Source organism: Eublepharis macularius, chromosome 8, assembly GCF_028583425.1.
Source record: "Eublepharis macularius isolate TG4126 chromosome 8, MPM_Emac_v1.0, whole genome shotgun sequence".
Lineage (NCBI taxonomy): Eukaryota > Metazoa > Chordata > Lepidosauria > Squamata > Eublepharidae > Eublepharis > Eublepharis macularius.
Genome location: NC_072797.1, coordinates 110,337,137 through 110,361,311, shown reverse-complemented (window position 1 = coordinate 110,361,311; position 24,175 = coordinate 110,337,137). Strand labels below are relative to the sequence as shown.

Below are 24,175 nucleotides of genomic sequence, written 5' to 3'. Positions count from 1 at the left end.
TGTCATTAACATATTCCATGTTATTATTAACATATTACATACAGAATGGTACAATTTATATTTAAATAAACCAAAAAACATCAGTACAATAAAAGCAAATAACACTGAAATGCTTAACCCATAATATGTTATTAATTCACTTAAAAAGGACATAGACACATGCTGAAAAATGTAAGAATTCCCAACATTAAGTGGATGCTGCCCTTAGTTCTCTTCTATTAGGGGAAGGCATCTAGCAGTGCACTGACACTCAATGCCTGGTGTGTGAAAGAGGAGGAGAGAGAAGATTATCTTGTCAGTCCAGAACGGGACTTCCTACTACTCTTTCTCCTTTCTCCTTGTGATTCCTGAAGAGCTAGAAAAGAACCCTGCACTTACCACTCAGCAAAAAAAAAAAAGGAACTGTCTCAAGTTCCTGAAGGTCTTGTGTAAATCATACAGTGAGAGGTGCTAATACTAATACTGACATCCACTCATCTAGGCCACCATGCAAGGACCAAACTAGATATGGTGGAGGCAGGGCTCAGCAAGTATTTATGACTCAGTACCAGAGCTGGTCAGTATCATATATGATACTGATATATGTCAGCTGCTTATATCTACAGCAAGGGTGAAGGAGACTGACTAAAAAAACCTGAGAGTGTGGGCAAAGGGAGCTAGATCCTGCTGCTCCTTACCTTGCTGTGGGCTTAAGTGACTTCCAGTGACCAAGCTGAGCTTGAAGAAAAAATCCTTTAAGTAACAACACAACAAGGTAGGGCAATGGATTTAACTCCCCTCAAACGTTTTGCCTTTGCCTATTATTTTGTTTAAGTACGCGCATGCTTTACACGTAAATGAGTGAACATATGGACCCACTGTCACATTTACTATGCACCAAAGCAAAGAAGCTCTCATTTAAATCTAATTTTTCTTGTAAGTCTCAACTGAATACACACAGAGTTTGGTCAAGATCACACTAATAAAGAATATTCATCAGCATATGATATGAACTTCTTGTAATTAACAGGGTCTGGAGTTTGAGGGCCCTCATCATCTGAACGGCTTGCAAAATTTAAAACATCATATGCATGGAAGAAACAATGTTTTGATAAAGACCATAAGGGCGCTGCTTAATTGTACTCTGATGTTGCACATTCCAGCAGTCACTGAAGAAGATTAATAGAACAATTTTGTTGTCTTGCTCTTTGACAGTCTCAGTTGAAAATTCCAGGATCGACATACGGGTATGCAAGAAATTCCCCTAATTTGTTGCCGTCTGCATCATAGTGGAGCATTTGGAAACAAACATCGCAGAAGAAAGAAGGATCTTGAGGAGCAAGGCTGTCGTCATTGGTCACCCATCTGTAAGTTTCAAAGTAGAAGCACTCACTTTAGATTGACATTTGCTGATCTTTTACTCCCTTCTAACTTCTGAACAAACTGTCTGAAAAGCATTAATATTTACTCTGCAGTCCATTTTGCATAATGCCACTCCTCAATAATCAAACTACTCTCTCAACTTTTCTATCAGGTTTAACATCTCTTTTTAAAGAAAGGGACTAAAAAGTAAATTGTGACCCTTATTTATGAGCCACTTAGCTAATAACACATAAAATTAACCACCTATTTAACAGCCAAACCAAAAAAAAGGTGTTAAATAAGAGGAATAGAGGAAACATGTTAAAAAAAACAGGTGGTCACCAAAATGTTAAAACCCAATTAAAGACCAGAATGTGCAAGGAGAGGACTCATTCCTCAGGCTGCAGGGGATAGGATTACAATGTATTAAAAAAGAACTTTCAAAACTATCTTGAACTCATCACTCATGATATTGTTTTAAGCTTCATTTGAAAACTAAACTACCTAGTACAACTTAGAATTTACTTAGTATGCTCAGAATTTAAAATACTTCATGTTACACTATTACAATAATGTTTACTTTGCAAAGGCCAGCATTATTAGACCAGTATTGCAAATGGAGTATCATGGTGGGGAGAGGTCATCTAGTGACTTTGCGGCTAATATTTGAACTCAAGACCTCCCAAATCACTGCTCCTTTGAGAGGTAGAATTTCTGGAAATTGATGCCGTGGAAAAAATCATTACCATAGCACCATCTATTACCATAGCATATGTATCTTTAATTTTTGCCATTCAAGAGCTAATATAAAAGTTGAAGGAAAAAACAATTTTTTGTTTAAACAAAAGAAAGCATATTAATATAGATGGAAACTCTCATACAGTCACAATAGTCAGGACTGAAAGCATATTTGACTATTAAGTTCATGAAAACATCAAACTCTTTAACAATGTATTATCATTAAATATATTAAAGGTTATTAGCAGCACAATCCTGAGGGTGAGGGGCTGAAAGCGCCCTCGGAGCTGACTAGGAGTTATGCCAGCATATCCCGGATTTACACCAGCATAACGCCCCCATGCCAGCTGGGTGTATAAGTTCCTGAGCAGGCGGGGGGGGGCACGACTAGGTAGGCTCCCTAAGCCGTTTCAGCCACGAGAACACCCCCCATAGCAGCAGAAAGTAGCACCACAAAAAAGATGGTGTAGCCCACAGGTGCCCATTATATGGGTCAAGTTGATTCCCTCCCCACCCCCTGCGCTTAGCCCCACCCGAGCGGCCCAGTGGAGCACAGGATGCAGACCAATCTGCTCAAGCCCCCACAGCCAATTTTAAAAACTATTTTTATCTATTTATATTTGTACGTAGCCCTTCCTCCAAAGAGCTCAAAGTGACATATGTGGGTTTTTTCACTTTATCCTCACACCACCTCGGGCAGGCAGGTTTCCACAGTTGCTAAGTGAACCTCAGGGCTGAGTGAGGATCTGAATCCAGAAATTCCTAACTAAAATCACCATTTATTTGGTTAAATTGGTGTCTGAAGGAGTCCTGACTTAGCTAACAATCCTAATCATAACACAATTATACAGCATTCAAGTCCATTACATTGTTCTACGGTCATATTTGATTTGCACTGACATCAAATTACAAATTTTAAGATCCATCATCTACCATCAACATCAGACAGATTGTTCCAGTGGATATTACTTCCTGCTCTGTCTCACAGCATTTATGATTTACATTTATTCAGGTCTTTGCAGACATTGGTTATGAGACAGCCATATCAGTGTGATAATCTCCTTAATAGGAAAGATCAGTAACCACAAACAAGGAACCCAAAGGCACTATGCAGCTCAGATTAGAGAAGCAAGGTACCCATCAAAAATGCTGTGCTCAGCCTTTAATCCTAGCTCTTAATCCAGCTCAGTTTAATATAGTTAAACAACAGCTCTTCAGTAATGCATTTCTCAACCTATCGTCTGCCAATAATGGACGCCACCTAATACAGAGTACAGCCACCATGGATAGCACCTATGAATTACCATGGAGACCCAATGGGTAAAACAGATGACCCCACAGAGAGAAAGGTCAACATTTTATTTAGAAGCCACCTGGACAATGAGAACTATAAATCCCAGAGAAGCTAATAATACTCTTTTGAGATAGCTTGCATCAAAGAAATAAGCTATCTGCCTTTGTTGGCAGGCAGCAGTATTCTAAACATGGACAAGCAGAACAGTAATTAGAGGACCATTAGCTTGCTTCCCACTATTTGCAGCACAAGTGTGAATGACTGGAATCAGCACTTTGGATGCGAGTTCATTGTCTGCCAACAGCAGCATTCTCCACACAGAAGAACCTGAAGATGCATCTTTTCAGATTGCAATGTCCATTTTGTAGTACCCATGATGGCACATTTTCAGTTATGGTTCACCTATTTTAGGTAATCAGAGTATTTTCTTTCTTATTTGATTTATTTATTTTATGTCATTTATAGTCTACCTTTTTCACTGAGACTCAAGGTGGATTACACAGTGTGAAATTAGTAAAGTCAGTATCAAGGACATTTCCATAACCAATGCCATAGTAATAACATAGTAATAACATCTGATTTATATACTGCCCTTCAGGATGACTTAACACCCACTCAGAGCAGTTTACAAAGTATGCCATTATTATCCCCATAGCAACAACCAGTCTGTGAGATGGGTGGGGCCAAGAGAGCTCCTAGAAGCTGTGACTGACCCAAGGTCACCCAGCTGGCTTCAAGTGGAGGAGTGGGGAATCAAACCCAGCTCTCCAGACTAGAGTCCCACGCTCTAACCTACTACAAATACATAACATTAGCAAGAACCCAATACAGAGTTGCAGAAATGCTAAAACAGAGCATAAACAATTCTAGGACTGAGATTAGACAATATATAATCACCCAGTAGAATCATACTTGAAGCACAGGTAGCATAGGAGCACATGCTTAAGGCAACAGAGAGTATGTAAGGCAACATGATGGTGAAGTATATGGTCCCTAACTCATTAGCGAAGCATCTGAGACCTCCTCTCTACAATATAGCCCTCCTATCTGAGTAAAAAGCCTTTTTGAATAATTGGATTTTGCAGTTTGCAGAAAACCATGAAGGTGGGGGCTCTCCTGACTTACTCAGGCAGGCCATTCCTCAGGGTAGGAGCCACCACAGAGATTTCTTGTGTATGGGCTGCTGTTGATTTTGCCTATGTGCAGGGTGGCACCTGCAGGAGACCCTGTTCAGATGAGCGAAGCTGCCATGGAGGAACATAGGGAGGGAGGTGGTCCTGTAGGTAAGCCAGACCCAGGCCATGAAGAGCTTTGTATGTGATAACCAATACCCTGAACTGAACACGGTAACTGATAGGTAGCCAATGGACTGACTGCAGGATGGGAGTGATGTTCATGCTCTTACTTGCTCCCGATAACAGTCGAGCTGCAGCATTTTGCACCAACTGAAGTCTCCTAGTTAACTTAGACTGGAGACTTATGCATAGTGTGTTGCAACAGTCAAATCCTGATATTACTATAGCTTGAATCCGGGTGGCCAGGTCAGCCATGTCAAGGTAAGAAGCCATCTTCCAGGCTACAGTGAGATTGCTAACAACAACAACAACATTCGATTTATATACCACCCTTCAGGAAAACTTAATGCCCACTCAGAGCAGTTTATAAAGTATGCTATTATTATCCCCATAACAAAACACCCTGTGAGGTGGGTGGGGCTGAGAGAGCTCCAGGGAGCTGTGACTAGCCCAAGGTCATCCAGCTGGTTTCGAGTGGAGGAGTGGGGAATCAAACCCAGATCTCCAGATTAGAGTCCCGCGCTCTTAACCACTACACCGAACTAGGCTCTTAACCGAGTCTGCAAGGGTCAGATGAACTCCATTGAAAGTGGGGATTACAATGTCCTTCAAGAGCTCTGCCTTCCCAACAAGCATCACTTCCGTTCTGTATGGGTTCAATTTAAATTTGTCATTTCACCACAGCTGTCAGGCAGCGATCCAAGATATCTACTGAATCTTGTGGGGACCTGGATAGCAAGATATAGAGTTGGGTATCATCTGCATATTGATGACATCCAGCTCCATAGCTGCGAATGAGTTCTCCTAAAGGCTTTATGTAGAGGTTGAATAACATGGGAGATAAAACTGTGCCCTGCAGAACCCCGCAAAGTAGTTCTCATCCTGGAGATAACTGATCTCCAATGGCAACCCTTGAAGTTTGTTCCATGAGAAACGATTTAAACCAGTCCAAGGCACATCCTTTGGTGCCCACTTCTGTCTCTAAATGCTCAACAGAATGGCATGGTCTACTGTGTCAAAGACTGCAGACAGATCCAGAAGGAGCAATAAGGAGGCCTGGACTTTACCAAGATAAAAGCAGAACCCTGTGGCAAATCTTTTTTAAAATAAGAATCTTAACTAATTCCAATCTATTAATTTTCCCATAATACGTAAGCAATCTTGCAGATACATGTACAAAAATTACAAGCCCACAAGCTTTTTCTCACTAGCTCATACATGCTTTTATTACACATCTGTGAGATACATCCAATTACTGTGAACAGGTCTGCTTTGCTATGAGTTATGTCTGCTTGATGAGAATGTGCCAAGCCTGTTGGGTAAACCGTTGGTCTGGGCCTGTGAGAAAAAGATAATTTCATCCTCAGAGCCAACTCTAAGCCTGTTAGTGTTAACAGTGCAAGGCCTGCTTGAAACTGGTAAGGAGGGGCATCAAGGCACCAAAGGTTGTCATGGCCATGGAATATTCCATCTTGTGAGCTTATCCTGAGCCACCTCACTGGAGGAGGGACATTGGTGTGAGAGCTTCATTCAGCTGCAGATCGAGCCCTTACATCACCACCATATTCTGATTGGTCAATTCCCCTTGTGCTGTTGCTAGGCTTTGGGAATAAAGGTTGGTTCAGTTAGCTACATAGTCATGCATTCAGACAGAGTGTCAGCCCTTGGCCATTTTGCTCTGGGCTTGGCTCTTTTGTCACATTGTTCTTGAAGTCTGGGGTCTAGACTTGACTGTGCTTTTTGGATTGACAATCATGCTTCAGTCCTTAAAAACTCTGATGCTGGATTCTGTATATTTTGTGTTGGGTTACCTAGCTTTCTTGTTTTATCTATCCTTTTGTGCCCCCTTTCTAGTTTAATCATTTTACTCACTTATTAATAAAGCTGTGTGGTGTCTCTGATCCCGCAGCTTCAATCTGAAGGCAATGTCTAGGACAGTTTGGCCCCATGCTGCCTTTCATTAACTTTTGCTTGGGATTCAGCTTCCCATCTCTCAAGTACAGTCTAACTAGGCCTGAGATGTGGTTTCTGCCCAGTGCCAGGACTTAGATGGGAAACTGGTAGCAGCAGCCATTTTGTTAGGCAGGTGAACCCTTAGCTAGGCTTCCCCCAAACCATGAATCTAGTTGGTTTCTCCATAACTGAGTCTATTAAGAGTGCCATGGGATTCTAGTTGCTTTCTCAGAATTCCCCTTCTCTTCCACTACAGCTCAACTCTGCTGGCCTCCAAATGGGAAGGGGGAGAAAAAATTCTTGCAGTATCCCTTCAATAACAGCTTGTCCTCCTTTTCTCTCCCCCCACCCCCACCCCACTGCTGAGGTAGATGGCAACATTAGCACCTAGATGCATTCTGGGAACTGTTTGTCCCAGAACAACTAATACTCCACCCAACTGCAGTCCTCATCAGGAGGGCAGATACTGGGGTGGTGTGGAGGAAGGGGGGATTATTCCTGGCTTGGATTTACCATCCTAGCCAAAAAAGGAATACAGCAGGTTGGCAGCTTGTCTTGCTTTGAAGATGGCCATTCTGAACTAATGAAAAATATATTCTGAGCCACAGTAGTTCAAATTTTATACCTCATCTTCATCTCCAGAGAAAAATAACCCCTTCCTACTTACTTAAGAGCATCTGGTGGGAATAATATTTTAAATGTGATTGTGTGGATTTTATAGTAATATGCCAATCTGAGAAAATCATACTGAGAAGGAAAGAATGGACAAGAGCATTATTTACCCCAGGCAACTGGGTAAAGCTTGCAAGCCTGCATTAAGTAGGAACATATTATCAGAGCTGCTCAAGCCCTTAACACTGCAAACCTCAGCACTGTTTAATCTTCTTTTGGTAGTCCTTTAAGCCAATGATTCCCAAAGGAATGATTCCTAACTGATCACAGAAGTCTCACAAGTAGCTTTCGTAATTCTCTCCCCTCTTGTCCTCCCCCACCCCCACCTCAACATACAGCCTGTTATCTCCATCTCGGGAATCAATTGATTGCTCTTTCCACTGAAATGCTGGTGCATCTGTGTCTGGCCTAACTCCCAGTGAGGGTTCATAACTGAATGTATTCCCCCCACCCCCAAATCATAGACCTAGAAAATCAAAGCTAAAATCCACATTCCTGACCTACCTCAGTGAAAACTAAGCCTATGAAACTGACTAATAGTAAAGACGGCAGGTAAGAGATATGCTTAATTTCTCATCTATCAGAAGCACCGGTTTAGCCTGTAGCCATAATAATCGGCTGCAAAGCTGTTGTTACGTCCTTGTTCTAGCACAATCAGATATCCATAACAGCTGTTTATGGTCTAAATGCAGAGCACATATAAATGCATCTCTGAAAGAAGACATGGTGTTCAAAACCTAGTACATTAAGATCACTCACCTGGCTGTGTACATTTTGCAAACAAAGCATTTCTTGGTCCATATCCAATGTTTCTTGGTTAACAAGGGATAAAGGCTCCTATCTAGACAATCATCCCGATGAATTAGCCTTGCACAGGGACAGAATATGGAACTAAATTAGAACACATTAATATCTATGGAACATTGTGAAAGAGTCACAACATAAGTTCTCTTTGGTCTGAAAAAGCATACCTATTACCAAGTGAGTATCTAAATGGAACAAACGCACACAGCATGGCCTTTTCTGCAACTAATATAGTTTACTCAATGCTTTTTGGCACGAGGGAAGCTGGAAGCTAGTTTCTTCCCTCTTGTGACATTATGCACTATCTATAGAAAAAGGCTTCGGACGGATTTGAGACTGTCCTACTGCCTGGTTCCTCCTCAGCCACGTTGGGAAGGGCACGGTCCAAAAATTCCCAGAAGAGAGCAGACACTGAAGCAGGTTATGACTACCTACCTATGAGACCCAAGTGAGTTGAATGGCCCTAGCAAAGAACACTCCAGTACCTTTGGATGTGTGGAAGTGACCACATCCCAGAGTCCCATCTTCTCCAAATTGCTGTATTAAAGAACTCAGAGGGAAAGGAACAAACCTATCAGAGGGCAGAGAACACTTTCCCTATCTCTAAATATTTAATTTTTGTTTGATTTATTTTTTGAAAAGTGCAGAAATGCTAAAAGTGCTATAAATATTGAAATACAATAAATAGAATAAATACAAATTTTTGGGTCCTTATAATAAACAGTAATTAATATGCTGTCAGAATTATCATATTACAAAACACCACTAGATGTGTAATTATTCCATCGTTATCACACCAACTGGGTAACATGGGATTGTCTGGCTAAATGCTGTATTGGTCGTTCTGCTACTTTGTGAGCCTTTGTGAAAGTTTTATTATGAAACGGTATATAAATGCTGGCGATGCCCGTTAGGCTCCGCCCTCCAGCAACCACGAAGCAGTCATAAGGTTTACTATCTTGAAGAATCCTGTATATATTTTTGTACCAGTAAAAGAAAGGGAAAAAACAGCTGTGAAAAAACTTGTGACAAGCTACTCACCTGTAAAGTCTACTTGGAAGTATTTCTTCTTCAGTCGGATCTGCAACATTGCACTCTAGATCAAGTCAAGACTCTAATAGTATATTTAATACATCCAGTGGTGTTTTGTAATATGATAATTCTGACAGTGTATTACTATTTATTATAAGGACCCAAATTTTATATTTATTCTATTTATTATATTTCAATATTTAGCACTCATATATCACTTTTAGCACTTTCGCACTTTTTAAAAAATAAACAAAAATTAAATATTTAGAGATCGTGAAAGTGTTCTCTATACTTCAATAGGTTTGTTCCTTTTCCTTTAACTGCATTGCTCTTGGAGGAGCCCCTTTATTTGTTTTTGGTATTACTCAGCTGCTTTGATTTTTTTATCAGTTCTGTTTGTAAGTTTATGATGGGAGGATGCTAATATGTTCTATTTCAGTCTTCTTCTAAAGGTCAGTGATGGATTTATACCCCCAGTCTACAGACCTTGGCACGCAACCCATAACTGCACATGAAAACCTAAGCATACCCATATATGAAATGCATTTTAGATCGAACAGAATGGGGGGAAATTATAGTCTGTATCAAAGAGAAATGTAAATTCAAAGACCCAGGCCAACAGATAGCTATTTACCGGATATCTGTGATAATAACTATGTGCTCACAGTCTCCCTGGTGGCAGTAAAGGTACGGGAAGCCAACTTTGATGTTCAAATTATTAAATGTGTAGTCTTCCATTTTAGCAGCCTGAAGATTAGCGTAGCCTCTATCTCGAGATTCTGCCCACTCAATAATTGTCCTGAAATTATCAACAACATGGTTAATTCTATACATTATATTCTCCTTGGTGGTGTAGAGTGAGAAAATGTACAGAAACAAATGACAAAACTGGCTCTTGAATGTGTCAAAGTTGAGAGCAGAAATATTTTATCTTAAGTTCCAGGTAATTTTTCAGAATGCTCCAATTTTACATAAGCCAAAGCACATGGTAAACAGAACCTCAGGGAGAGGGGAAAGGGAAATATTTATCTTGGCAATTTTGCTTCATGTTTCACACAGAAAATTCTCTATGACAAAAAAAAAATGCTGTTACTTCAGAAGGTGGTAACCTACTCCAAATAAATATAGTGAGACATACAGTAGGTGTCTCTAAGACACTCTACATAAGTACATGCAGAATTAGATGTTATGAAGGAAACACAGTTCCCTGCTGCAGGTTTCCCTAATAATCTTAACATTTGTAAGGTATGTCAGTGAGAGGAAGTGTGATGTTTAATCCTTTTTTCTACAAGTGCCCCTTGAGTAATTTGTAATTTTAATTTTTTCCCCTTCTAGTAAGCAACAAAATTAGAAGTGAGCCCAGCTAGGACAAATCAGCCTCTGGAAAATGAGGAGGAGATCCTCATTCATTTTCTGAAGTCATGTCCAAATCTATCCTCCCACAGAAAAATCCAATTAATGGAATCTTCGTAGATCAGCAAGCAATCATGCCAGTTACAGCTACCTTGCTCAAGGCTAGGATCAGCATATACAAATGTGAATTCTTTTTTACCTGCTTAAGTCTCTGCACTCTTGGTACCTCACGTCATTGTAAAAAATCCCCTCAAAATAAAAGAAGGCAGACTTGTAAAGATCCTAATGGAGAGACAAGAAACAGAAAGAAGAAAAGATGTTAGTGGGGAAACTAGTATCTAAGAGACTGTATCTTCCCCACTTACCCAAAAATATGTTTTAAAAAAAACCCTCAACCAATAGGATCACCTTAGTTATATGTTCTAAACACCAAGTTAGAACACACTGTTTTTACATTTTCATACTCTCTATCCATGAAGATTGTGCTGGTATTGCTTGTTACTACTTCCACAGTACTGAACATTTTCTTCAGAGATCCAAAGTCTAAGTAGGATCTTTTTTAGCTCTGACCCAGCAGCACCCGCCATTTAGGTCATGATATAGCCACAAAGGCACATGATCATCAGATGCTCCCAAGAAGCCTGTGTACAGAAACTGGAGCCTTCTCTCCTTTGCGATCAACTGGACTAACTCTCAGGCCACTGTTTGGCCTACTCTACAAATGCATAAGTATCAGGCAGTTGAATCCTGAGGTGTCAGAGTCAACCGTACCATGTCAGGTTACAGGCAGCAAATGGCATTTTAAATGTTTATAATTTTAATGAATCCTGGTTTTCCCCATAACCTGCTGTTACATATAGATAAATCTGTAAAACATCAGAACGTTTCCCTCGACCAAGCTCTGGCAATTCCAGTAGCACTAGACAAAGCATATCACATCATGGGAAGCAAATAAGATTGCCAACCTCCAGATGGGACCTGGAGTTCTGGAATTACAACTAATCTCCAGGCTGCAAAGATTAGTTCCCTGTTCCTGCTGAGCTCCTTCCCTTCTCCAAACTCTGTTCTCCCTAGACTCCACCCCCAGATCTCCAGGAATTTTCCAACCTGGAACTGGAAGCCCTAGATGCTATTAAAATAGTCTTTTCTCGCTGAGGTTGACGGAACCTCCAAGTATTTTGTGATTGGACTCAGCCTCCACAGCAGCCACTCTTAAAATTCTAAAAGCAGTCACAGAAGTTCAACAAACGGGGGACCCCATGGTAGTTCTTACTCCCCTCCCTTCTCCTAAGCACTCTGAGGTCATTTATCTTACAAAATAATCATCTTAATATAGAGGTAGAAACCGGCCTTTTGCAGAAAACACAATTGCCTTTCCAAAAGACAATTCACATTTTTTGCTATTTAGGTCAGCATTACCAAAGCTCACACGCATTCTACAGCATCTCAGTAAAATGACACTAACCAAACCATTCATTATTTATACTGAAAGCCAATGTTTCAGCAGGGCTGAATTTTCCTTCTTAATACATGGCAGCTCTCTAGAAAACCAAGGTATGAATTATTGAAAGAAATCCACAAGTGACTGAAAGCATTCTGCTGTTCAGCAGTACAGCCTCTGCAATGACACTGTTGTTTCTTCTAGCAAGTAACAGCCAGAGCAAACTTTCAGTTAAAGCTTGATTGTCATTTGTATAACTCTGTCTATTAATCTTTCTAAGGACATTTTCAGGTGTTATAGCTTGTAGGTATACTTATTAGATACACACAAAAAGATAAACTTCCAAATGTGTTTGGAATCATAAAGACAGACTCTTCAAGACAAACTATATTTATTTTTATACTACCTTTCAAGAAGCTCAGGACACCCATTCACCATTATATAACGTTCACAATAATCCTGAGAAGTAGTTTACTTTGTGAAAGACTGTTGAAACTGATTAATCACTGAGTGGTTTGTGAAATAATCCCAAATCTTCTGAAAAAGCAACACTTAAATGGAGGAAAATGCAAAACTGAAGCACCTAGAGGGCAGGCTTTAATTCGACCAGAGGATTTCCAGAGTGCATGCAGGGACACACGATTTCTCAAAATTTTGAAGCCACAGGCTTAGCCATTTTCCTCTTTTTTCTGAAATGTAGAAATTTGGGGGAAACTGAAGTAATACTTGCCTAGCAGGCCAAAACTTCTTTTACTGATTTAACATTAAATGCAATATTTATATTATACAATTGTACTTCTTGGAATATGTATTCAGCAGACCAGCAGGGGAAGAAACAGCAGGAAACAGGGGGAATGACAGGGTATGCTCATCAAGTTGCTGCGTGAAGTCCTGTTATTTGGGCAAAATTCACAGAGTTTTTTCCCAAATACGAGAGTGGTCCCAGTGAGCTAGTGATATGACAATGTCACTTATGGAAGTGACATCAGCACATCACTGGCAATATCACTGCATCACTGGCAAGCACACCCTGCAGCCAGTAAGTCCCATCCTTCACCTTCCTGCCAGGGGGACCTGGCAACCCTACTAGTTACCAGGTAGGTCCATAATATCAGACCTTTCAGGAAACGACTCACTATCTAGAGACCTGATAGAGAAATTCCTCCATGCCCATTCTGAAGTGCAAATACTTAAAGAGGCCAAAAAGAGTTTATGGCCTTCCAAGGTATATCAGCTAAACTCCCAGAACCACATATTGTGTAATGGACAAGCAACTAAATCAGGTATAAACTAATAAAGGCCAAAATATGCTATTACTCAAGATTTTCTTTCAGCCTAATCATGATATGCAAAGGCAACTCTGTTAAGATGTGGACCCAGGGCACAAGACTATCATAATCCTGAACATCTCAATACCAGAGTGCTTGGTCAATATAGTCATTACAGATCTACAAGCTCCAGCACAAAAGCAGAAACCTCAGATCACACTTTGACCCTTGTGCCGATATATATATATAAAAATATATAAAGAGAGCTTTAGACTGCAAGTATGCCTAGTCCTATTAGCAGCAAACTTAATGACTATTTTATATTAGACCACATTATAATCCAAGTCTGAAGCTAGGTTATGAATCTCACAGCTAAAATATCTCCTGCACATTCAAACAATCTGCTAAATATAGAAAGAACTTTTGCAAGGCAGCAGACATTGGAAGAGAGTATGGAAGTCAGCACACTCCTGCTTTACAGCTATCACTGACGTATCCAGCCCAATAGCATGGAACAACTGAAGTAAAACTTCAGCTCCTGGAACCTCTCCAACAGCACCATCCAGTCTAATGAATGGGCTTAGACAGGAGTAAGTCTGTACTGCCTCGTACTTCGCCCATTCCAGACTACACTGCATTCTATTCAGTAGGGGAGGGCGGGGAGAGACGAAAGGAAATCTTGCACTATGGCATTTATTGTCAAACTGAAACTCACAACTCAAAATTGATAATGCATGTGTCTCATGTTAATAACAACTCATGATTGACAATTTAATTATCAAGCAAACTCTGGCTTTTTAAAAATGATTCATTCTATCAAACCGGAGGATCACTCATTATAAACATGTTGTTCCTCAGACTGTCAAGGGGTAGCCAATAAGAACATATCTCACCTATTTTAAACACAGCTACATTGGCTGCCAGTTTGTTTCCAAGTACAATTCAAGGTGCTAGTCATGACCTTTGAAGTCCTTCACAATCTAGGTCCACACATCTAAAGGACCTTTTCTCTTCATGCATGTGGCCATCTATGGTCTTCAAGCTGCCACCTATAGACTATTCCCCCACTTAAGGTACCTCACCCAGCCTTTACTACAGCACATACTTTCCCCAGCATATTCCCCACCCTCCTGAACAGTCTCTGAGATGTTTTAGGGAAGGACTGCCATCCATGGAACTTTTAGGGGGCAATGAAGATTATTTTGTTTGCTAGAGCTTTTAGTGGAATGTAAGCTATAGGCATTTGGGGAGAGATAATATTAAAGGTTTTATTTTACCTTGTATGTTTTAAATCTGGATTTGTAAGCCACTTTAAGCCAAAAAGGAAAAGCCAGATAAATATACAAATACCAGGGTCCCATGTTCAAGAGTTCCTACTTATGATATTTAACCTGGACCAAGGATTCTGGTATGCAACCTCACCCTATATTAGGCTGACTGCAAGTCTATGTCTCTTGTAAGAATACTGTAACATAAAAATGGTTAAGACACCAAACAATTCAAACATATAAATAGAGAAGAATTAAAATGTAAGATATTCATCCAGTAGTATTTTGTCCCCTGACAGAATACAGTGTGTCTTCCTGATTCCTGAAACTTACAATGGAAAAGCTGTATCAGAACAGGTTCTTATCTTCATGTATGGTAGCACAGCCCAAGGTTCAAAGGTTTGAGACAATATAAGGGTCATGGCGTGATATGCTATTACTTTACTCCCAGAAATCACTGGGTCAAACTATTAAGCAATTCATAGGCAAAATATAAAGCCTTCCTTTTATAACTCAAAATAAGGCCTGCAAAAACTAAAAATCCTTTCCCATGGCTTCATGAAAATTAACCACTACAGATATTTTATTGTTCAAGTGAAAAGGAACACTTGATCTTGCATGTTTTTACCCAGAACCTGCTAAGCGCATTTTGAAAAGATTAGCCATTCCAAGCAATACATTCCAGTTAAATGTTTAAGGATTAAAAAAATTTAGAAACATAAGCCATTTTAAAAATTAAAGTTACGGTACCTTACTGATATGTTCTGGCGCTTGGTCGGGATGACTGCTGAACTCCCCACCAATCTGAAGGTCACTGACACAGGAGATCGAATCTCTGACTTCAGTCAGATTTTGGCTGCCTAGAACCAGCATCGTTTGATAGGGCTTGCAGATCTTATGCTACGGAGGATATGAAGAGCTAGAATCAACCATAACCCACTTCAAAGCATTTCAGACTCTGCTACTGAATAATGGCATGTGCAGAAGGCAGTAAGACACCAGACCGAGCATTCTGCTCCTTGCAAGGAGGAAACAATAACTTTTCAATTAGTTTCTGGAGTAACTTATGAGAGATATAAACAAGACTTTTCCTTCCTAGGAAGCAGTGGGGGAACTACAATTGACCTTGAACAACACAACCTGCATACCCTGTTTGGGGATATTAAGGGGATATGAGTAGCAGTGGATCACATGGCGAGCCAAAGGGAGGACTATTCACCACTGAGGCAGAGGGGATGTAGTGTCCTTAAAGGAATGATTCATGAGGCAGTAACAGAGATGCCAAGGCCACGGCTCCAGTACCATGTTCGCATTCAGCTATTGAGTAGCTAGCAAGATCCAGTAACTGACAAGTGAAGTCACCAGATAGCATCCTACCATGCTTGGTTATAGATACAGTAACTGCATACCTGTGCTGCTGCAGAACTGATGCAGCGGCAGGTGGCTCAGCAAAGAAAGGAAGCCAGTCTGCCTATAATGAAGCCTCACTTCCATCAAACATGCTTGTCCTATCCGGGATTAGATCTTCCCACCCACCTCCCAGAAACTGTACTTGTGACAAGCAGCTCTCTAGCAGAGACTCACTTCCCCCAAAACCTTCTGCCGAGGCTGCTGGCCTTGTGCGGAAAAGAACCAGGCTTCTCTCAGATCAGAACCACGGTCCTTCTCCCATATATCTACAAGTTGTTTCAACCTTTTTTTTTCCTCCACTAGAGGTTCAACAGCTATGGCTGATGCTTACAGCCTTTTCAAAAGAACCTAAGGACACCGTGCTGAATCAGACCAGTGGTCCATGTAGCCCAGCATCCAGTTACATGCAGCAGCCAGTTACCCTGGAGGCCCAACAAGCAGGGCACAAATTCCAAGATCTTGCCCTGATGGTGCCTCTGAATGTGGAGGTTCCCTTTAATCATCAGGATTAGTAGCCACTGATAGACCTGAACCTATTCTCCATGAATCTCCCTAGTCATCTTACAGTGTGTATGAGCTTTGTTTCATTTTAGCTAATATCGATATCTTGCTTTGCCTCCCTCACAAGTCAACCTTTGCATTATCTCTTTAATATGAGTCCTACCTGAATGGCTTAACATGCTTTATATAGCACTGAACACTGAAACATCATGGAGTCTGCATCAAAACTAAAACTCCCTTCCACTGGAGAACATCCAAGTCTAAGCTGTCATGGAAGCACTGTAAGGTTTTATTTAGATTGGGCTTTTGGTGGCTAAACAGGCTGAGTGCAGCTGATCTGTTTTTAACCAACTTATTCCCACATTTGACTTTAAGAGTCCTTCTGACTCAAAACCACCCAAACTTTAAACGTCTTGGAGCACAACTGGACACAGCTCCCTTTCACTTCCTCACCAAGAATTGCCCAGAAGGATTAGGGCTATTTGTGAACAAGCCATGATTAGAAATGTCAATCATTAGCAATTTGACCCCCCTTCTCATTTGTTTTTAAAAGCACACCAACCTTCTGAAATATAACCGGATAGAAAATATTGAGGGTTAAAAGAAGCTCTCCCTCCTTTACTAAGTTAATGGGATCCTTGGGTCTCTTTCCAACTGCATGAGATTCCTAAAAAGAAAAGAAGCCAGAACACTATTTTAATGGTTGGACAACAAACCACCAGAAATGATAGAGAACACATAGAAAAGGCCAGAAATTATTTCAGAATGTTCAAAGCATTTCTTATAAATCCTCTTGCCATCCTTCAAACAAGGCTATACGCTACAGTCAGTCTGATCTCCACATAAATCTTTTTATTTTGTACATTTTATCCCATTTTAGCCAAGGAAGAATCTCTCCACTCCACTCTCCACCCCTCTATTTTATTTTCACAACAACCATGTGAGGGAGATCAGGCTGAGAGATTGGCCCAAGGTCATTCATTAAGCTTCAAGGCACAATGGGAATTTGAACCTGGGTCTCCCAGATCCTAGTCTAACTCTTTTTCCACTACACCAAGCTGACTTTGATATTGCAGACAGAGGGGTTGAAAGAACAGCTTGCCTAAGGCCACCAGCTGGGAAGACACAAGATACAGACTACTTGACTCATATCTCAGCCTCTTTCTTTGACCAGCTTCCAATCCAAACTCAAAACCTGAGCATCATGATCACTGGGCTCTCTTATGGCTCTCTCATAAGCAGCCCTTCAAAACACAACCAAATCACCTTTATCCATCATGTGTTACATAGAATTTTTTCTCTTGATCATTTGTAAACCAAGTTCTGTGCTCTCATTTCACAAGATCGGTCAGATTATTTGCCCTAATTTCACACAGGCGTTTCCTCCTTTTGAGTGTTTCACTATACACTGGCTCAGGATAATCTGGCCAAATGCCACTGAGTGAGCATCATGTCATGTCAGAATGCTACCTGTAGTAACTACAATCCTACAACCCACATCAAGAAGATCATCCATAAAGAAAGACAGAACCAAAGATTCATGATTAGGGTCTGTTCATCTGGAAATGGATTAACAAAATGATGCTTTAATTGCATTAATTAAGACAGGAAGAAGCTAAAATATAGTTGATGAAATACTGGCCGGCTGTACTACTAAACTGTATCTCTGGGGCAGAGAAAGATTCCACTAAGTTTCCTACTAGACAGAAGAAGTAATTTTAAAGCAAATATGTTATAAACTGGAGGGGGCGGGGTAAACAAAGATTACTAAGAAAAGGCCCACGTGCCAGTTTTGCAGCACCATTTTAGCATTATTACTTATCATTATTAATATTGAAGCCTCGTTTTCTGCCCAAGGGGCACTCATTAGAATTCTCCACTAAAGCAGTTCTGTCTGCAAAAAATGCAAGGTCCTGCCCATGACTGCTGCAGATGGAAGGATTTCTGTCTGTGAAAGCACACCACATCCCAAAATGCCCCAGAAATGCTGCTCCTGGGAGACGGGGCCACCAAAAGTAACTTGCGGGGTTTAGAGGTATGCTGTGGAATACAGAAATCAGCAAAATTCCACAGCACCCCACCCTGTGTAGGCAGAACCTTTAGGCAGGATCTAACCCAAAGTCTAGAGAGATTAATCCCCAGAAATGCTAGCTTCCGCCAATTTATTGGCAAGTAGTCTAATCCATTTTCTTGTACAAGCGTGAAATTGAAAACTCTTAGTAGTTTGTTGTCCACTTATTGATCTCTGGACCCCATCAAGAACAAATACCTTTGCAGTTAAGATATTTCACTGGCCATTAATCACAGCCACACTGTATCCTTTCTGAGTTTAAAAGGCTCGATACAGGATAATTAATAGGAGCCCCATGGCGCAGAGTAGTAAGCTGCAGTACTGCAGCCCAAGCTCTGCTCATGACCTGAGTTCGATCCTGGCAGAAGCCGGGTTCATGTAGCTGGCTCAAGGTTGACTCAGCCTTCCATCCTTCCAAGGTCAGTAAAATGAGTACCCAAGTTCCTGGGGGTAAAGTGTAGATGACTGGGGAAGGCAATGGCAAACCAACTCGTAACAAATGTCTATGAAGAAAACGTCATGATGCAAAGTCCCCCCATGGGTCAGTAATGACTCGGTGCTTGCACAGGGGACTACCTTTACCTACAGGATAATTAGCCACAGAAACATGTATGTTACCACCTTCCTAACCAAGCTAGGGGAAGGGGAACCCTCTTCCTGTAGAGCAGTGAGTCAAAGATCCGCTCCTATGGAGCCTTATTTTACTTCCCTTTGGAAAGACCTGCTGCATAGAGACAAAGGGTGCCATGCTTCCTGCCCTGGTTTGCATATAAACTAAGGACAGAGAGGTGAGGTCATTCAGTGGTAGAACAGATTTCTCTTTAGCTCTGACTCATGGCTTATCCTTCCTGGAGCTTGGTTTGTGTTCTCTGTCCCCAGCAAATTAGGTCTGTTGTCCAAGGCCCTGGCACTGGCACCAGTGAGTCCCCCCACTTCCTGTCACATGTATAGCTGTTATTTGCTTTCAGTTCAGTGCATATCATGTCTGGAAAGGTGGAGTGCCACTGCTGTAAAGGATAAGCCACCACTCTCAACTAAGGACCAAAAGAGATGTAACACAGAAGACTTGCGACTGGACCCACAACATTTGTTTGTTTTTAAAAGCAGCTGCTGGGCACTGCAAATTAGACTACATCACCAGTGACAAAGAAGGCTTTTAAAATTATGTTTTCCTTTGTGCCATTTTCCTCAGCCTAAACTGTCCCCCAAACCCATCCACATACCAGCCAAAATGCAGATTAATAAATCATACTGAGGATATAAATAATCTTAAATATAAACCATCCTGGACTGTGATCTGATTTTTTAAAAAAATAGGTACTTGGATTAGCTTTACTTGTCACATTGAGTACGTAGAGAAGACAGAGGCAGAAAGAATCTCACCATCTCATAAACAAACGTTTCTTGTCTACATGCACGATCTATAACGTGTGTTTCTTCTCGTCTTTCCAGGGCCTTCTTTCTAATTCTGGAGAATAAAGGAAGCAAAAGTGACACACATTCAAAGAAAAATGTGTAAAGGCTCAAACAGCAGGACTTTAAAACTACACAAAGACTCAAGTGCTCTTCATTACAAGATAATCTCTTTTTTACAAATTCCCTGTCTATGCAGCTGGGTTTACCGGTTACCCCAGCAAATACAGCATACTGAAGTGGCTTCCACATCATTAGGGTAACATTGACAGAGGGGGCTAAACTCAACATTTCTTACAAGCACTGTCTCTTGTCTCTCAAAGGACAGTGTTGTACCAGAAAATGGGAGGTACCGCTTCTGGCTATTTCCATACCAATACTCCGTACTGGCCTATACCAACTTACTTTCATCCAGTGTTTAAAGAAGCCCTGGCTAAGAACCTGATAGAGCGAAGATCTGCAGTTCAATCCTAAGAAAACTTTTGTGGGAGTAAATGCCACTGAATAAACCTGAGTATGATTCTGAGTAGACCTGCTTAGGATTGCTCTCTTAGCCACTGAAACTGTCCAAGTTCCCAGCCTTTCATCAGCCATACAATCTTACCTTTTGAAGTTTCTACATAACATAATAACATTCAATTTATATACCGCCCTTCAGGACAACTTAACACCCACTCAGAACAGTTTACAAAGTATGTTATTATTAACCTCATGATAATCACCTGTGAGGTGGATGGAGCTGAGAGAGCTCCAAGAAGCTGTGACTGACCCAAGGTCACGCAGCTGGCTTCAAGTGGAGAAGTGGGGAATCAAACTCAGACCACTATACAAAACTGGCTTTTATCCACTGCTCCCACATGTAAAATAAATCCTGTTTACACAATCCTGTTTACTACAGGAATCTCACTTCCATACAGAAGGCAGCATGAAACCTATACACAGTTTATCACATGCAGCAAACGTATGTTTCTATTTCACCATGTGAAGAATAACTGTCCCTTTTTTACACATGACCTCTTCGGCCTTGAGTTCATCCCGAAAGCCAGTCCTGCAAAACCTGTGACCCTACTCCTCAAATCTAATTCAGCCCTGTAGGACAGCCCTCCAGGCACTCAATAAAATGTTTCCTGCCTGGGACTGCAGAAAACAGGGTTAAAAAGAAGGACTGTGTCAACTGCATTGCAGGCCATAATACATGGCTGGCAGGAAAAGTTGAGATCAGTGAATCACAAATTCAGCAAGCCTACTAAATAATAAAAAGATATGATCACATGATGTAGGACTGACAGAATGACTGCAGCCCCTCTCTTGTGTATTTGTATCTTCCTCCCAGAAAATTCCAAATACTCATTGTTTGTGGCACTTACCCAACTTGCTTATGGTACATTCTAAGGCCCATGCAAGCCTATCCAAAGTGGGGGCAGGAATGGGAGAAATGTCTGCATTTCTGCATCTGCATCGCACCTTCTCTCCCTGGATTCAGAAGCTGAATAGCACACTGGCATCATGGTTTGATCACATTCCAGTTAGCTATCATGTCCTAATCCAGATAGATCAACCAACTAGATTGTGTTCATTGGAGCAAAACTAGGATTTTAAATTACGGCTTGCAGCTAGTTTGCTAACTATCACTTATACTAATTGTAGTTTGCTGCAACATCTGGATTCACAAGCCACTGTTAGTTAAGTAGCACAGCCTTTAGCAGCTGCCTGGACACAGATGAGAGTTTACCCAGAGACAGGATGCAAGCAGACGAGACAGAATGCTACTCACAAATCTAGATTTTACACTTATGTCATGTATGCTAATCAGAATCGGCTGTATAAACCATAGATTATTGTGCTATCAATCAACCAATAATCCACAACTTCCGGGATGGGGACAGGAATGGGAGAAATGCCCCATTCAAGGAGATCAATCCAGGATGGAGAGCTCTGTGAACATGATCGAAAAGAGTCCAGTAGCACCTTTAAGACTAACCAACTTTCCTGTAGCATAAGCTTTCGAGAATCACAGTTCTCTTTGTCAGAGCAAGATAAGATTAACAAAATTGTGGTAGGGTATGAGCTTTTGTAAGCCACAGCTCCTGTCAAGCTCCTCTGATGACAAAGCAGCATACTGCTAGAAGGAGCTCCTTTTGGGTGAGAAAAAGGTGATAGAGAAGGAGGAGGAACAACACCCACAAGTTTGCTTTTCAGAAAAAAGCAAGGCTAAAGGCAGGACAATCATCAGAAGAGTCTTAACCACAGGACAGGGGCTTATCCTTCACTGCCCACTCTGCCAACCAATGACTAGCAAAACACACAAGCAGTGAAGTAAAATAACTCATTTGGATTTTGATGAACATCAAGTGCAACATACGTGAGAGTTACCAAATTGGTGCCTTCAGGTATTTCTTCTGTATCTTCTTTACTCCGGCTCTTTAATGCACCAATACTAAAACAAAACAAACACACAACTCCTGCATCAAGTCATGATGTAAACTCATAAGAAGAGCTAGACAACAAAAATGCAACACAGGATTCTTGTATTCCTTATAACATATGATCTTGCTCTTATGTGCGATGCATTCATACTTGATTGCAAGAAGAAAGGCACCATTTATACATCATCAGTTGGAAGGGAAGGCATAAGAATATATTAAGTGGAAAAATGACTGTAACTACAGAGGAATACGCAACAGATCCTGGCTGGCTGCAGCTCACTAATACATTTACAAATGTGCATTCCAATTTTGCTGTAGCATCTAAACAATGAAGAATATATGCAAACATTCTTGCTATTCATAGTTCTGTTTTAAAAGGCTCTCTGCATGCTTGCAATGGGGACACCCAAATCCCAATAGAACTTTTAAGGGCAAAGTTGATGGGCCTCATAAGCTGGAACATTCATCAATAATACACCAAACAATGCATTGCTTAGAGCCATCTCATAAAATACCTGTAAGCAGAGGGGTCTAGCAGGCACCCTGTGTGGAGAGTCCTGAGGAAAGCATCCCAGGGCTTTTCTGATAACTGTATGGTTCAGCTGCCTTTCCCCCTATCATGAAACCCCTACCAGCTCCAAGCAAATAAGTTGCTTCCCGATAAGCAAGCAATCTTTTTTTTTTCTGAATCTACTGTTAAGTCTCAACGGAGCCTGGTTTTGAAGCCACGTTAGAGAATCAGGCTCCCAGTACCTTAGGGCTAGATCTTTACACCCTGACCCTATGAGTGCAACTCCACTGAATACAATAGAATTTACTCCCAGCGTGCATAGGATCGGCCCCCTACAGATCTTAGTGAGGCTGGGGGGTGACTCGAGAGAGGTTTACTTCCAGGTAAAATGTGCCCTGGACTGCATCCTAAACGAGTTGGGTCGCATGCATCCAGACCCTAAAAGGCTCCTGGAGAGGCAAGCCCCTGCAAACACAACCGCAGCGGGGCGTGTTCAACAGCCAGGCGGGGGATTCATCCACAGCTACCTGCACACATCCCTCAGCTCCGACACAATGTCCGGCGGACAACTAAACTCCTCGGCCACCGCGTCGTCGCCGTCCTCTTCAGACGCCGCCTGCTGCAGACTCAGGTCTTGCGGCCGCAACATCTCCCTCCAAAGAGCCCCAAAGGAGCCCACGTGGAACACCTGAGTGTGCTTCTCCAACGTTTCCTCCTCATATTGGGGAACGTTGCTACGGGAACTGCCGGCACCGCCATCTTGGCTGCTACTTCCAGCCATCTTCGCATCAAGTAGGCCGGCGCGGGCGTCCCCATAGACGCGAGTTGGATTATGGGATTCGTAGTTCCTGGTTCTTCTGTCATCAGAAGGCCTTTAAAGGGTTAGACCGAAAGCTGCGCGTCCTGCTTTGTTATTGTTGGTTTATTGGCTGGCAATCTTCCACTTAGAAACACGACATTAAAGGGAGTGACGCCAGAAAAACGGGCGTTGTATGAGGGATCCAGCTTCCTTGAGAGCATCATTGCATTGCTATGTAAAAGTAAGCTTCGTATCTACCGATAGGAATGTTTTAAAAAATAGATGTAAGCTTAAACTGTATATAATTGAAAAGTAACAATAAAACACCAATGAGAAAATGATGCTACAACCCACGGGAAAACAAGAGTTAATGGGGTCAGTCAGTGAGGGGTTGCCAGGTCCAGGTTGGGAAATTCCTGGAGAGGGGATGTACTAAAACGAATGACAGGATTGCCCATCGGAAATAATGGGAGAGGCTTGAATGCCCATAGGAAATAATGGGAAACTGGAATGCCCATTGACTTGCATGGGCTCCATTGAAACACATTAGAGCAAAAAAAGAGGTGCAAAGAAAACGTGGAATGG

General features: G+C 41.4%; 1 protein-coding gene across 1 annotated transcript; it reads right to left on the bottom strand.

Annotated features, from left to right (window-relative positions):
- SNAPC3 (small nuclear RNA activating complex polypeptide 3) lies at positions 1-23,572 on the bottom strand. Its single transcript, XM_054986781.1, has 9 exons — positions 23,319-23,572; positions 22,217-22,291; positions 19,825-19,909; positions 16,933-17,037; positions 15,210-15,359; positions 10,682-10,764; positions 9,764-9,928; positions 8,053-8,160; positions 1-1,344 (listed from the first exon to the last, which is right to left on the bottom strand). Exons 1-9 carry the CDS (start codon positions 23,570-23,572, stop codon positions 1,197-1,199), a joined length of 1,173 nt encoding a protein of 390 aa, XP_054842756.1. The 3' UTR covers positions 1-1,196.
- Positions 23,573-24,175: the final 603 nt, after the last annotated feature.

What these genes read in the sequence shown, in the direction of transcription:
- SNAPC3 (XM_054986781.1), bottom strand. Translation starts at nt 23,572, where the DNA reads ATGGCTGGAAGTAGCAGCCAAGATGGCGGTGCCGGCAGTTCCCGTAGC. An exon ending in GAGCTGAGGGATGTGTGCAG is followed by an intron (nt 22,292 to 23,318) that starts GTAGCTGTGGAT and finishes GTTTTGTTTTAG; the next exon opens with TATTGGTGCATTAAAGAGCC. An exon ending in GAGTGCAGAGACTTAAGCAG is followed by an intron (nt 9,929 to 10,681) that starts GTAAAAAAGAAT and finishes TGATAATTTCAG; the next exon opens with GACAATTATTGAGTGGGCAG.